At 38.7% G+C, this 15,877-nt stretch overlaps 2 protein-coding genes across 2 annotated transcripts; both read left to right on the forward strand.

Moving 5' to 3' along the window:
• The first annotated feature begins 4,109 nt into the window (after positions 1–4,109).
• On the forward strand, positions 4,110–5,069 carry LOC128800024 (olfactory receptor 6B1-like). The gene has a single exon (XM_053964909.1). It carries the CDS (start codon positions 4,110–4,112, stop codon positions 5,067–5,069), a length of 960 nt encoding a protein of 319 aa, XP_053820884.1.
• A 3,703-nt stretch (positions 5,070–8,772) lies between these two features.
• LOC128800025 (olfactory receptor 6Y1-like) lies at positions 8,773–9,720 on the forward strand. Its single transcript, XM_053964910.1, has one exon. It carries the CDS (start codon positions 8,773–8,775, stop codon positions 9,718–9,720), a length of 948 nt encoding a protein of 315 aa, XP_053820885.1.
• Positions 9,721–15,877: the final 6,157 nt, after the last annotated feature.

Below are 15,877 nucleotides of genomic sequence, written 5' to 3' on the forward strand. Positions count from 1 at the left end.
GCATCTCCTCCTGCTGGGATCCTTTCTCAGCCCAACTCATTTCTTATTATATTACAGTCTTAAAGTCATGAGTCCTACAGCATTTCACTAACAAGCTACAAAATGGCCCTGTATCTCTCTCTACTTGGTCTTTTAGGGAAAAAAACCCATCCAATTAAGAAATGACACCTAAATTATTTTTACTTTTAACACAATAACCAACCACCTGTGCCCTGCAACACGGACTTTTCTGTCCAATTACACAAAACCACCCAAACCCATGGAGAAGAAGGTGAAGAAGAAAGAAAAGAAGGACCAGCCACTGCTCTAAAACGTCCATCTCGCTTTATATATATTATTATTTTCTAAAAACTTAAACTCTAAGTTTTCCACCCTGTGATATCACACACTTCTATCCAAACTCCAGACCCACAATCCCAGTTCTATCATTCCATTTTGGAAGCTCTCTCCACTGCCTCAGGTCAGATGCAGAGTTCTCCTGGGGGTCAGTGCCTGGCAGCACAGAAAGTCTGAAATTCCCAGCACCCAGGATTCCAGCACCCAGCCACAGCACTCACCCGTGGTTCTGTCAGTGCTCACACCTCAGCAGCTGCTGTTCTCTGCTGCTCACAGCCCTGCTGAACCAGAACCAGCTCACAGATCCTTGTGTGTGTGTCAGCCCTGGGCTCAGGGCCAGGAGGAACCTCCACCCAAATGCTCACCTTTTGTGGGAGTGCTGTCACCTGAGCAATGGGGAAACAACAAGAAACCTGCAGCAGCCAGTTATTCCCTAACCCTGCAGCCTTTATGGGTTACCTAAAAGCAGAGGCCAGACAAAATTAAGGGGATAAAAAGTGGTTCTATTTATTGAATATGGGTGTGCATTGAATATTTGGGTGTCTCCTCTCTGGGCTGTATCTCACTCTAAGCTGTAGACACGTGCAGGGAGTTGGATTTCCCGTCTGAATGGAGTATTTCACACCTAAAATATGATTGATGCTTAATGCTTGGGAACTACTGTCTCTGTGGAACCTCAAGTAATACTCAAGACCAGTGCAATAATTATTTAATGATATAGTTGAGATGGAGGCAATACAAAGCAACACACTCCATTTTCAGAAGTTTCAAACTGTTTTTATTATAGCCTGCATGCTTTTTGTAAATTCTTACAAAACTCATAAGTTTGCACTTTACTCATTGGTCATGAAAGACAAACAAAGTGCTCATTGGAATAGGCAGCTGCAGGTTTCTCTTATTTATACTTCTTTCTTTCTTGGTTTCTATGTCAGCAACTTTGGTAGGAAATTCTTTCAGGGGTAAACATGGATCCTCTTATCAAACTCCTCTCTGGCTCACAGAACTCACTGTAAAACCTCTTCCACAATTTAATGTATGGAGAAAATAAAGCAGTGAGAAATGAAGAGTTTTACTGGTCAGAGCTACCCATCATGAGCCACCAGCAAAGTACAAATGTCTTGAGTTCTGGTCTGATGCCTTGTCACACAGACAGCAGTGACCTGGGAGAAGGAAAAAATAAATTATGAATAGTGCTACAGTAGTTAGCACATAAAAAAAAACTAACAAGCAAACAACAAACCAGCAGCAGAGCAACACCTTCCGTGAGGTTTAGAAAAAAGAGGGGAAATTATTCCCTCTAATTCTGTTCCTGGTCCTCTTGGGCTTTGAAGTATAATGTACTGAGAGATATTTTACCATCCTGGGAAATCTCCTGCTCAGCTGAAGCGCCAGGAGCCTGCAGGAAGTGTTTGTGCTCACAGCTTTTAACAAAGCAGCCACCAACAGACAGCTTCCAGCCACTGGAGAGAAACAGAACAGCACAGGGGTAAGGATTGGCTAAATGGAAGAGAGAAAAGCGTAGATACTGATCTCTTAGATCAGTTAGACAAAATGCCTTTAATTTATTTTTCTTTAGGTTTTTTTAGAGGTGTTTCTTCTCATCTGATCTCATCTGAGCTCTGAGAATTCCAACATAAATTTTGAGTGTCTTGGAAATGGCATTCCCAGTTCTTATCAGGAACTGGAGCAACAGGACAAAGGGGAACAGCTTCAAATGGAAAAGGAGTAAGTTTAGATCAGATATTGGAAAGAACTTCTTCCCTGGGAGGGTGGGCAGGCCCTGGCACAGGGCACCCAGAGCAGCTGTGGCTGCCCCTGGATCCCTGGCAGTGCCCAAGGCCAGGCTGGGCAGGGCTTGGAGCAGCCTGGGACAGTGGAAGGTGTCCCTGCCATGGCAGGGGTGGCACTGGGTGGGCTTTAAAATTCTTCCAACCCAAACCAGTCTGGGATTCTGTGATGCTGTGAGCAGTTTTCAAGAGAGTTTTCAAAGTGTGAGAGAAGAGAGAGGGATTGCTTAGAAAGGAAAGCAGATGTAACAGATTAAAAGACTAGAAATATGGAAATTTCTTATTGTACTTTATGTGCTTTTAAAAATCTTATGACCTCTGTTGAGAGTATTAGTTAAATATAACCTTTCCCTCACTCTGTCTCTGTGTTTTCTATGCAATGGCCATGCTTCTGAGCATGTTTATGTGGTAAAAAAGGCATTTGTGTTCTACTTTCAGTGGACTAGAATGTAAAAAACTTTCATCATTATTTTTACATTGAAAAGCTTAATTCTTGAAATATGGAAGTTATCTTTATGTGCCACCTGAGAATGATCTGTTAGTTGGGGGCAGGCACCTGAAATGCTCCAATTAATCACCCTTTTAAAATTTAAGCTGCGCCAGTCAATATTCTAAGGTACTATAAGGCAGATCTGTAATTTTTAAAGCCTGTAATGGAATGGGGAGCCATAATTTTTCTCTCTTTTTTTGATATCCTTTTCATTCAGGCACTTTTCAATTATGATTTGTATTCTATAGCATGCTAAATCCCTTAAACTAGGTTTTTTCCTTGTACTGCTTGAATCTCTACTAGCTATACTGGAAAATGAGTTACCTGCCTTTCCTTTCAGTATTTACCACAGCCTAAATCTCATGGAAGGCTGGGAGATGTGAAAACCATCCTTAGAAATGAAGTTGTATTTAGTATTCTGTCACTTTATTATTTGGCAGCAATGATGTACTTGTAATGAAATATGTAAGTTATCCAATCAGATTGATCCTACACAGATTATCCATATGCAAGAGAAAAATCTAATTTGAAATAAATATTTTGAAACTCAAAGACAAATAAATAATGATATCACAAAAAATATATTTCCTTTTATTCAGAACATTAATGGATTTTTTCTTAATGTTTTATATGAAAAAAATATTATGTGAATAACAAATACTGTATATCATTCTAGAAAGTCAGTTGAGTTTTGGATAGGAATGTGCAGGAATATGGAAAAAATGTTGTTTGAAATCTTCCCTAATAAGTGGAAATAAGAGGCACAAACATCAAACTTTAGGTATTTTGTGAAAAATCAAGAGTCATTCTATCAATTAATGCAAAAGAAAAATGATGGATGGCTACTGTAATTATTGTAGTCCAAGACTCTATGTAAAAACTGTTACTGGGGGGCAAGTGGCCTATTTTAGTCAATCCATTGAAAATGAGAGAAATTTTCAGCTGCACAGGCCCTTTCCAATTTTGAAAGAAAAACCCAAAGGCACATATCCTTTAACCCTAGCAAACTTAATTAAAGTACTCTGTGTGAGAGAATAAACACTTATTTTCTTCTGCAATATTCAGGAGTAAGGGAGACATAAACCAGCTCAAGTTTGCTGTGCATGAGTGCAGTCACTCAGCAGGACTGTGCTTCTGTCTGGGGGGTAGCTCAGGACTGAGATCAAACACACATTTAATAATGTTGTCTCTTCCCCTCTGACTGTGTTTTAAGTGAAGACAGGGGTAAGAAGGTCTGTGAAGAAATCAGTGAAGCCCAAATATTTTCTTGGAGCCAGGAACCAAATAACCAATCCTGCTGTAGGACACAAAAAAAAAAAAAAAATCAGAAGTGGTTAAATAATAAGGAATGTCAATTAAACAGCTGGTGTGGAATTTCTACTTAAACAGTGTATTTGCAAGTCCAGTATGAAGAGGGTGCTTGGGGGGATAATACAAAATATTCCCTTATTTCTTTCCTTTTTGCTCCTCATACATTCCAGGTCTTCAAGGTCATCATGGTACAAGAAAATGATACCCACATCCATGAGTTCATCCTCCTGGGATTCCCTACCAGCACAGAGCTCCAGGCTCTGCTGTTTGTAATTTTCCTTGCTATGTATTTGCTGACTGTCACCGAGAACATGGTTATCATCACTTTGGTCATAACCAATCCCCAGCTCCACAAGCCCATGTACTTTTTCCTGGGCCACCTGGCTTTCCTAGAGGCCTGCTACATTTCAGTCACCGTTCCCAAGCTGCTGGTCACCTTCGTGGTGAAGAACAAGAACATCTCCTTCACCAGCTGCTTTGCCCAGCTGTACTTTTTCATCGCCCTGGTGTGCACGGAGTGTGTCCTGCTGGCCGCCATGGCCTACGACCGCTACGTGGCCATCTGCACCCCGCTGCACTACACGCTCACCATGGGCCGCAGGGCCTGCCTGCAGCTGGCCGCGGGCTCCTGGCTGCTTGGCTTTCTCATAGCTGTGCTCAAGGTCTTCTTCATTTCCCAGCTCTCCTTCTGCGGCCCCGGGGTCATCAACCACTTCTTCTGTGACATCAGCCCGCTGCTCAACCTCTCGTGCGCCCAGCGGCGATTTGCTGAGATGGTGGATTTCATCTCGGCCTTGTTTACTTTGTTGATCCCTCTCTCTGTCATCATAATTTCTTACACCTGCATAATCAGAACTATTTTGCTCATTCCCAAGGCCCAGAGCAGGAAGAAAGCCTTTTCCACCTGTGCTTCTCACCTGGCTGTGGTCATAGTTTTCTTCTCAGCCACGCTCTTCATGTACGCTCGGCCCAGGAGTATAAACTCCAGGGATCTCAACAAGCTGGTTTCCATAATTTACACCATAGTCACTCCAATGCTAAACCCATGCATTTACTGCCTCAGGAACCAGGAAGTAAAGGACACTTTATTGAAGGTCTTCTGTAGCAGGGCTGCTCCCTCCAAAGTTTCTGCATCTGACCCCTAATTTAATGCTTGGGAGATAATCTTCCAACTGAATGTGTCTGAGTCCTATGAATGTCTAATAAGATTTTTACTTTGACAGAAATGGTTATTGGTGCTTAACAATTCCTTCTCCCTAGTCAATCTGCATGTTCAGCTAAAATCTATGAATCTATGTGAATGTAAAATGTTTTTCTAACTGAACACATTGCACATCATTCCCGAGGAGTGGAAAAGGCAATAAACATAATTGCCTTCTCTTAATGTGTTTTTTTGGTATGCACCAAAGGACAAAATTGCATTCTGACTTTGATCTAACTTAACATGAAACTAGGATTCAAGAACTTGAGGCCCTAGATAAATAGTTATGTCAGCTTTCTTCACAGGAATGCAGATGGGAACTTCAGTAATTCAGATAATAAGAGTAATTTTAGATAGCTGTGATAGGAGACCATGAACCACCACTGAGAAGTTTCTTCCTTCAAATATAACTTTGGGAAGTGGCTCAGATTCAGAAAACAAACCTTTGCTTTTGGGGAAGAGGGTTAATTTGCACAGTTTAATTTCCATTTTAAATATTAAATGAACCTCCTGATTTTTAAATGTTATTTTCCCGTGGTCCTTCTACATTACATGAGGAGATATAAGCAGTAAGAGAAGAATCAGTTGTCTAAACACAGAGCTTTCCTAAAGTAACATTCAAAGGAGAGGGTCAGGAAGAACTTTAGGGTAATTTAACACACAGATACAAAATCTTGCACCAGCAGGCCTGATGATAAATGATTTTGGACTCTGTTTGTTACCCAGGACTACAGAACATTACTGTGTCCAGTTTGGCACTTCCCACTACAAGAAGGACAAAATGGACAGTCCAGCAGAGAGCTACCAAATGACAGAAGGGTGGGAGCACACAGCACACAGAGACAAATGGGAGCAGTTGTTTAAGTCTGGAAAAGAGAATGTTGAGGAGGTGTTTAGCTGCAGTCTGCCACCACCTGAAGAGTATTACAGAGGAGATAGAGGAAACTCTTAATTGGGCATGCCTGAAAAGACAAAAGCAACAGGAACTTGTTCCAACAAATTATATTCAGATAAGATAGTCCAAAAAAAGAAAAAAAAATCAAACAAAATCAATCAGAGTGATGAAGTACCACAACACAGTCCCAGAAAGGTCATGAAATCTCCTTTGAGCTTTGCAAAGCTTGACCTGACAAGTCCCTGAAAAACCTGACCACCCTGAAATATGTTTGGTACTGCAGAGTGAGTTAAAATACTCTGGAAGTAAAGTTCTGTCTTTCCAACCCAAGTTTTTGTATGATTCTTTGGTGTGGATGTCAAATGGAAAAGCCTATGGCACCTCAAACTGCAACAGAAATTGATGTTTAGGGAAGTGAATCTGGCTGTAGGTGCCCACAGAGTAGATTTCAACACGGAGCAATACGTTCAATTCCATCCAGGGAATGGATGCTCTCCAGATAATCCACATCACTCTTCCACTGGGGAGCCAAGAGCTGGGTGCAGTACTCCAGCTGAGAATATATTTATAATTTTAGTTCCCTTTTATAGCACAACTCTGCCCATGTCTCTGTTTACATCAGCTGTGCCTTGGTCTAGCTGAGAGCTGAAAATGTCAGAGGTACTCAAATCTCTCAGGGAAGCTGTTTAAGCACTGCTCTGACCTCACATCTAATGGCCTAAATAGCAGCTACTGAGTTGCAAATCATCTTTGTCCTTTTTTATAGCTTGTCACTGTTAGACCACAGCACAGCCTCCAATACCCCATACTGAGCAAACTCATTAACTTCTTTTCATGGTGGATGTACCCTGAGTCATATCTTCACATCTTAGCAGGCCTTAGGAAGCACCTCTCTAGTTTATCCACATTTTCCTTGAATTTCAGGGATCCCAAAATTGGTCCATGGTATTTGGACCCTCACCAGCCTAACAGAAATGAGGTAAGAACTAACATTACTCTCCCTTCTCCATGCACTGACATTATTTTAAAGTTGTCTTCTTCATGAGATGCCCTTACATTCCTGAGCATGCACATGTGGCTTTGGCCAGAAGTTAGAATTCAACAGCATAAGGCATAGAATTCAACATACCATAAGGCATGTCAAATGTCACTAGATTCTTACATATTTGCAAAATAAATCAGACTGTGTGCCCCAACAGCCAAATAACTTCTGTAATTCCAGCTCTCCTAGATGCTAAACTCCCATTATTCTCAGTGTATGAATGTAATTTTAGCCATGTCTCTGGCTTAAGTAAGATATCTGATTCACATGAGACCAACTGGAAGGAGATTTTACAAACAGCTGATTCAGGGGCTGCTCCCACCAGGCAGCATGGAGGGGACCACATCAGGTTTTGTACTCTTCATGCTACAGAATCCTGCAGCAGCTCCTCAGCTCTATTTGGGAGGCCACTGACCTCATCAGGTGACAGATCAATGTTATTTCTGATCTTCCTTTTGCTCTGAACACATTTGCACTGTATTATAAAATTCAGAAAATGCATAGCTTGGCTATTTGTGTCTCTGAAGATTGTTCACATAACTCCAGTGTGGGTATAAGTACACTTACCAAAATCATTCACTCCAAAAACCAAAAGGTTACTGATTTAGATTAGGGCACTAAAATATTTTTCTAGATAACCTTTCAGTAAAAGACTGCCATATCCTGTGCCTCAGGGTATGTTTTTACTTTCCTCTGCCCTATAAAAATCAGTAGACACTACCTGGTATTCTTTCATTGTTCAGTGTCACAGAAAAAAAATCTTCAGAGTTTCTTCTACTCTGCATGGATTCACAGAGGAAACAATAACATCCCTCCTCTTTCTGTGATTGCTTCCATTGGGAGGCTAGCTACAATTTCTGAATCAGACCTCATGAGACACCTCAGGTAAATAAAGTGTTGATTTCTCTGTGCTGAGAAAATATCTGGTATAAATGCTGGTATAAATCACAGCACTGACATATCAGTCCACACTTCATCTGATCATATTCTGCAGGACCAGCTAAGGCAGTGGATTCCCACTACAGAAGGTTGAGAACAGTTTTGTTTTTAACAGCACAGGCTGAGCCATTCTTATTTTTGAAGGATTAATCTGAGTTAGCTGCAAACAAACCAGACTCAGAATTATAATTTGCTTGCACTTCTGCTGTATCTGAGATGCTCTGTGTACCATCTCAATAGACTTTGTGTAGATGTAAGTGTGCTCAGAGCCAGATACAGAAACCTCTAGTGGGCTCCTTCAGATGTGATTGGAAGAGTTTTTTATTACCAAAATGAATATATCCTTGTGGTGCTTCATATTTCTTGTAGAGTTCATGGAATATATATGATATAACTTTAGAAATGTTTAGATGTAGAAACTAAAGCATTGGAAATGTGAATGTCTATCTATAAACTGTCACTTCTTTATACTGGATGAATAATATATTGACATCAGTCATCATTTGTCTAAGGTGAGACAAGATTTGTAATGTATATTTATCTCCGTGAAATGTAAATTTAAAAGCATGCTTTAATTTTAAAACTTAAAAAGTTCTGAACTGAGCAGATAAATTTCACAAAGTTCATTTCTAAAAACCCAGCAAAAAAATATTTGAGCTTTTACAGTTTTTAAGTGGTGGTGTAACTTATGGCTATGAATTTAAGCCTGGTAGTTAGGTGTCATTTTATTAATTTATTGCAGGTTGATAAGGTTCATCTTTCTTCTACAGAATGGGTGGGAGGAATGAAACCAAAGTCATGTATTTCATTCTCCTGGGTTTTCCCACCACTGGTGAACTGAAGCTGCTTCTCTTCTCTGCTTTACTTCTGGCTTATTTATTAACTGTGTTAGAAAACTTCCTTATCATTCTCATCATCCAAAATAACACCAGCCTGCAAAACCCCATGTATTTCTTCCTGGGGAATCTGTCTTTCTTAGAGATCTGGTATGTTTCTGTCATTGAGCCAAAGATGATCATAGATGTCCTGTCTCATGACAAGAGGATCTCATTCCAGGGGTGCATGGCACAGCTGCATTTCTTTGTGACTTTTGTTTGCACTGAGTATGTTCTGCTGGCTGTGATGGCCTACGACCGCTTTGTGGCCATCTGCAAACCCCTCAGGTACCCCCTCATCATGAGCCACAAGTTCTGTGCTCAGCTGTTGGCTGGCTGCTGGATGTGTGGTTTGACCACCTCTTCCATCAAGCTGAGCTTTATAGCCCGGCTCTCATTCTGTGATGTGGACAAAATCAATCATTATTTCTGTGACATTTCACCCCTCCTGAACATCTCCTGCAGCGATTCCTCTTTGGCTGAGCTCGTGGACTTCACCTTGGCTCTGCTGGTCATCGTGGTGCCTCTGTGCACTGTGGTGGCCTCCTATATCTGCATCCTGTTCACTGTGTTGAAGATTCCTTCTTCCCAGGGGAGGCAAAAGGCCTTTTCCACCTGCAGCTCCCACCTGACCGTGGTGACTTTGTTCTACTCCACCACTCTTTTCACCTACGCCCACCCTAAGCTCATGTACACCTTTCGTGCTAACAAGCTGGTGTCAGTCCTGTACACGGTGGTTGTGCCGCTTCTGAATCCTCTCATATATTGCCTTAGAAACAAAGAAGTCAGGGTTGCCATGAGAAAGACTTTTACTTGCAGAGGAATCGCCAAAGAAATCAACTGAAGAGTCCCAGAGAAGGGGCTTTGCTCTTGAAATCAACTGGCAGCGCCGAGGAGCTGAAGTCAGGAGGTCCAAACCTTAATCCATGCAAACACCACTCATGTGTATTGAGCTAGACCTTGGTATATCTAAGTTGGATCTATGTATATACTATGGTTTTGACTCGAGATGTGTGGGTTTGGGGGTTTTTTGCTTGTTGTTCCCCTAAGAATCTATGCTGTCACCCTTTCTTAAAAGTTTCCAGCTGAATGACTGCTCTGTTTTTAAAGATGTTTGGAAATGCTAGAAAATGAACCCCAGATTTGTTTGTCCTGGATGGAATAGAGTCCAGAAAACATTGTAAAATGCATGTGAAAATCAGCTATGTGTGATTTATTTAGTCCAAGATTTTGTTATTGTCCCTTGAGAGAAACAGGCAGCAGAAAAGGATGGGTAATTGTAACATTCTTAGATACCTGGTGTAGGATAAAAGGAACCATCCTCTGAAGAAGAACATTTTTCAAATATGGCATTAAGAAGGTATAATGTGAGTAGCTCATGGTATTCACATGGTACAGCTGCATTGTCACTTGGCCTCTGTCTCAGCTCCACAATGGGTACCAAGGTACCCTAAATAACCTCATTGCACACCAAATAATGTCTTCCATGAAGAAATTCAGACAAAGGATAAATCACTTCAGTATCTCCTTCAGGCTGCACGAGCCTTGAATGCAGCAGTTCATCAGGAGTAATGATCTCATGCAGGAGTCCAGAAACACAGCTGGTGAAACTGAGCTAAACATGGACTGTCTTGGAGAAAATCTGATTATCCATTAGAAATAAAATGGTGCCTGAACTGCTCCGTGTTCAGACTATCACAGTGCTTCAGAACTTTTCATATTCTGTAATAAACAAACAAATAAATAAATCTGTCAGCAGAGTGCATCTCCATGTGACCATATTAAATCTGGGTTTGAGTTGATGACTGAGACCATGGTATCTGATATTCTGTGCTCTGTACTAGCAAAATACTGACTTCTCTAGTTTGGCAGATGAAACACTCAGATTTCCAGGGAAAAAACCTGGAAGAAACTTGTCTGTGCATACCGTGCCATGTATTGCCAAATGTTTCAAGCAAGACCTTTTTCAGGACTTTAACACAATTAAGGAAAGATGTCAGAACAGCTTGAAGTGAACCATAGTGGGGAGCTGGGGAGCTCTCACCAGAAATGCAGGGTGCTGGCTGTAATCCAGGTATTAGCAGAAAATCTGCTATGAGAAAATAGGTAATTAACACAAAATAAATATACGTTACAATATGAACCATTGTAAAGGAACAAAAACAGCAACAAAAAAAATCCAGTAGTTCTTTAGATTTGCATTAAAAATCAAGAGCCACAGATACAGGAGATATGAATTCTTCTAAAAATACCTAAAGTTTGGACATATCTATTTAGACATCTAAGCAAACTCCCCTCAGCTCCTTTACTACACATGGATTTAGATTATCACCCTATAAATACGTTATTTATCTATAATATAGGCTTTTATGTTCAGCCATCTCCAAGAAAATGGGGACCACACCTAAGGGTTACTTTGAAGGGACATCCCTTTCTCCTTTTTCCTGCAGTTTTTATTGCTGAGCATGATGCCAATGGTCTGCAATGTCTCTCTGGTCAGCTGGAGTCAGCTGGCCCAGCTGGGTCCCTCACAGCTTCCTGTCCCTCCCAGCCTGTGCCAGCACTGTTCAGCAACAACTGAAACATTCCTCTGTTCTCAATATGGTTTTCATCATAAATCCAGATTTTAGCCCCATACAAGCTGCAGGGAAGTAATTTAACTCTATCCAAGACAAAATCAGTACAGCATCAGGCTTGCTTCATTCTTATTGCAACATATTAAAGTACTGACACACCAATAATCACCTATCTATTTCTTCTTTTATCTCAGTTTTTCATAGATAAAGTGCAAACCACAGCATTTCAGTACTCCTTAGTGAATTTTTCATTGAAGTTTTGCAAATGTGAAGTTCCTTTAATGCAGTGATTTGGCTACACACGTCTGGTTTTAAAGCACTGACCTGAAGTGATTGTTTTGAAATAATGTCAGGAAAATCCTTCAAAGAGGATTATCATCCAATTATTATGGGGTTTATGTACACTAATAATAATATTGTTAGATAACCTGAAACAATTCATAACCTATTCAACAGGGGTTCCTTAGGGAAGGAGAGAACACAGAAAAGTCTTACATAAACACAAACATTTTGAGAATGCAAGCTCCCTCTTGCATCTAAGCTTATTTCTGGAAGTTTTCCTAATAAACACTTCCACAAAGTCAAGTACCTTTAAAGTACTGTAAATAAGTCACTACCCAGAAGTAAAAAAGGTAAGACTAAGTCCAATCTTAGCTTTTGAGAAACTTTCCTTCTCTCTTAATCTCACTCTCTGCCTCCAGGAGCTGATAAGAATGTATGCAAATGTTAAGATAGTCTGGGTTTAGAAGATATTGATCAATTGTCAGGCATAAAATTTGGGAACCCATTATATCAAGAACAGAAACATCTATTTCATGCAGATTTATTTAAAACCCCATGCCAAAACAAAGAAAATTTAATACAGCCTGCTGTAGCTAAATGTGACACTCCTGTGCTGAGAAGAATGCAAGCTTGCTTTTTGAAAATCAGCCGTGTCCTAGGGTGTCTGAGATAGCCAAACAGGACTTGTGTGAGATGCTTTTCCCTTCCTGGAGTGGTTGCTGCACTCCAGAGCAGTGTTCCCTTAGAGGCTAGGCCCTCACCTGAACCACATTTCTAAGTTTCAGAGGTGAGTGCACTCCTGGAGTCAGAGAAGACAACACAATTGGTGAAAACTTGCTTTTGTTTAGAGAAGCTTTATTGCTTGGGGAGAAGGCAAGGGTGTCTGTTCTTTTTTGAGAATCTGGAAGGATATGGAAGAGGTTTTACAGTGAATTCTGTGAGCCAGAGAGAAGTTTGATAAGAGGATCCATGTTTACCCCTGAAAGAATTTCCTACCAAGGTTGTTGACACAGAAAACAAGAAAGAAAGAAGGATAAATAAGAGAAACCTGCAGCTGCCTATTCCAATGAGCACTTTGTTTGTCCCTGGTGACCAATGAGTAAAGTGCAAACTTATGAGTTTTGTAAGAATTTACAAAAAGCATGCAGGCTATAATAAAAACAGTTTGAAGCCTTCTGAAAATGGAGTGTGTTGTTTTGTGCTTTCTCAGGCTCAACCACGACAGAAGGAAGCAGATTCTAATGGCTAATGAGGTCTTGATTAGGTCCACAGTGTTTTGTTTAGCAGAAAAAAAAATCGACAAGGGGCTGGAAGGGTTCTGCATAAGAAGCAGTGAAAAAAAGTAGGGGTAGAAGACACACAGAAACAGCTTTACACTTTATTGTTTGGGTTTGTTATTTTATTCCTTCTATTCCTTATATTTTTCTTCTTTTGCAGGCAAAGAAAAATGACACAAGGGAAAAATATCTCATTTGAGATTTCAGATGTCTGCTGTGAAGGTCCAGGACTCTGGAAACTGAATCCCTGGTGGTTCTTATGTACACCTATTAAAGTATATATAAGCAACATGCTAAGGAGAATGCCCTTAGAAGCAGTCAGAGGAAAGGCCAGTGATGTATTGATCACAAGAAACTACAGAAAAATCAGCTGAGTAGAAAAAATGTTCAGTATTTTTTTGGCAATGTGTTCAAGAAACCTGAATTCCAAAAAAACCAAACCTGGCTTTAATAACTGTGTTACAAGGTATGTGTATTGTGGTGTGTGAAATCTGAGCTTTGCTTTGTTAAATGAAGTGACAGAACTGGACTAAAAGTTGCTGTTTTCTCTTTTTTTCATTCCATAGAATGCAGTAATTAGGGCTTATGGATACAGTTAGTTCTTCTGGAAATGAACTACATTAACAGGAAGCCAATATTTAATGTGTCTGCATTCTAGACTTTCTGTTTGATCAACCAAGAGACAGACAGTTCCAGAGACTTCTCAGGTGAATCAAAAATCTTCCCTTCTCACTGGCTAAAAAAGTATCTCCAGTATCTTCATTGTTAGCTGAGGTTTTTGTTAGCCTCTTCAAAAAGCCATTTGCTTAAAGCAGTAGTAATTTTTATTTCAATGAAACAATTTTGAATAGGATGTAGGATATCCTTCAATGGACAGTATGTTTGATTATCATGAAATTATTTAATAAGTTTACATCTATTACACTTAAATAATTGACACCCATGAAACAGAACAAAAATAAGAATTTAAAAATAAGGTCAAATACATAAGCCAAGACCTCACAGCTGTTAAATGGCTGACCATAATGACACATGATTTTGAGGTTTTCTTTTACATTATTGTGGACAAAAGTATCTCTTTTTTTCTTATTATCTTCTGGCTGGCTTTATTCCTTTTCTAACAAAGACAGCTACTTCTAAGAGACTGTTTTTCCCCTGTTTTGAACAGGTAGGGTGAGACTAAAAGAATGACACTGTGGATGCATCTATTTCTCCCTTTGACAATTGTGGAATTTAGGAATTTTGAGAGTTGTAGACAACAAGCTTTGACTGGATACTTGACCTTGACTGCCTAAACCTGAGCTCTCTGCACACAAATCCAAAATATTTGATGAGCAAGGTTAGGCGAAGAGAAATTCTTTCTCCAAATTTATTTCCCTTTCCCAAGACTCATGGGTAAATAAGAACAAAGGATTAAATAGAACAAAGGATTAAATATATTAAATACCTTCTGAGGGTACCTAGAGGTGAGGTTACATTTCAAGGACCATGGAGGGATAGCTGGAGAAATGTGTTAAAAATTAATTCAATGCTTTTAAAAGATCAGGTACATGCTGGTTAAGAGAAATTGTCTAATGAAAATGACAGCAAACCAAACAAAATACTATTTCTGTCACTCAGCTTTTTACATCTACACCCATCTTTTCACAGACACAACAGCTGCACTTCCCATTGGATCAATGGAGAAAACCAGAAAATCTTAAAATATGATTCATACTTTCTACAGTAAATATTCTAAAGCTGGAGTGTTTATCTCTGGCCACTGAATTTAAAGGCATCCAAACTATGAGTTCTAATGTAGGCATCAACCCACAGAATATATTGAAGCCTAGGTGAGAGGACAACTAGCTTATGAAAATAAAATTACTTAATAGAATTGAAAAGGAATTACTTGAAACATTCTGTCAATTAGTCAATTTTTAACATATTGTGTGAATTAACATTTGAGTAGAGAAAACTTATTTCAGAAATCTCAATGTTTGAAGGGGTTTTCTTCAAGTACTTTTATAAAAGAAAAATGTCAGTTTCTCACATGAAAAAATGCAAGTTTTTTTTTAAATAATACACTTAGTTTTGCTTAAAACAATTATCCGCATGAATACATTTCTTGGCTCATATATATTTTCAATTGTTTTGCATCATCTGAAGAAGCATGTTCCCTTGTTCTTTTGTTTAGGGGAGAGCACTCTTTTTTGGGTTGGTTGCAATCTTAGTATGAGATTTTTTTCTGCCAGTTACATCTGTAATAGGTCTTCAACTGTAGAATGAAATGTCTGTTTCTACTTGGTTATAAAGTTTATTAAATTAAAATAGGTTGGATAAGCTGCATGCAGAATGTTTCTTTATACTGAAAATAATGTTACAGGATTTTTAGTTTACAAATTACCCTGTAATAGATGACAAAAATCTGAAGATATGATATGTCAATAAATTTTATACTTTTTTCTATCTCTATATATATTTAATTTTATTAATTAATAATTAATATACTATAACATAGCATTATATTATATTTATATAATTAGATTATATATTATTTTAATTACTTATATTCAAATTTATTATTATTTATATTATGTATTATTTTGAATTATATATTACTCTATTATATGGTTATATATTATATATTATTATATTATATTATTTTATTATTATTTATTTTATTATATTCTTTTATTATATATTATATTATTATTCTATTATATTGTTCTATTATTTATTATTATATATTATTCTATTATATTGTTATTTTAAAATATGTTAATATTTTCTATTATTTATATTATTTTATATAATTCATACATATAATTTATAATATAATTAATTTTATTAATTTATATTTCTTATGTTTCATATATCTCATTGT

The sequence above is a fragment of the Vidua chalybeata genome, chromosome 26 (assembly GCF_026979565.1).
Source record: "Vidua chalybeata isolate OUT-0048 chromosome 26, bVidCha1 merged haplotype, whole genome shotgun sequence".
NCBI lineage: Eukaryota > Metazoa > Chordata > Aves > Passeriformes > Viduidae > Vidua > Vidua chalybeata.

Bases quoted from the DNA above. Each gene is read 5' to 3' on its own strand.
- LOC128800025 (XM_053964910.1), top strand. From the start codon at position 8,773: ATGGGTGGGAGGAATGAAACCAAAGTCATGTATTTCATTCTCCTGGGT.
- LOC128800024 (XM_053964909.1), top strand. From the start codon at position 4,110: ATGGTACAAGAAAATGATACCCACATCCATGAGTTCATCCTCCTGGGA.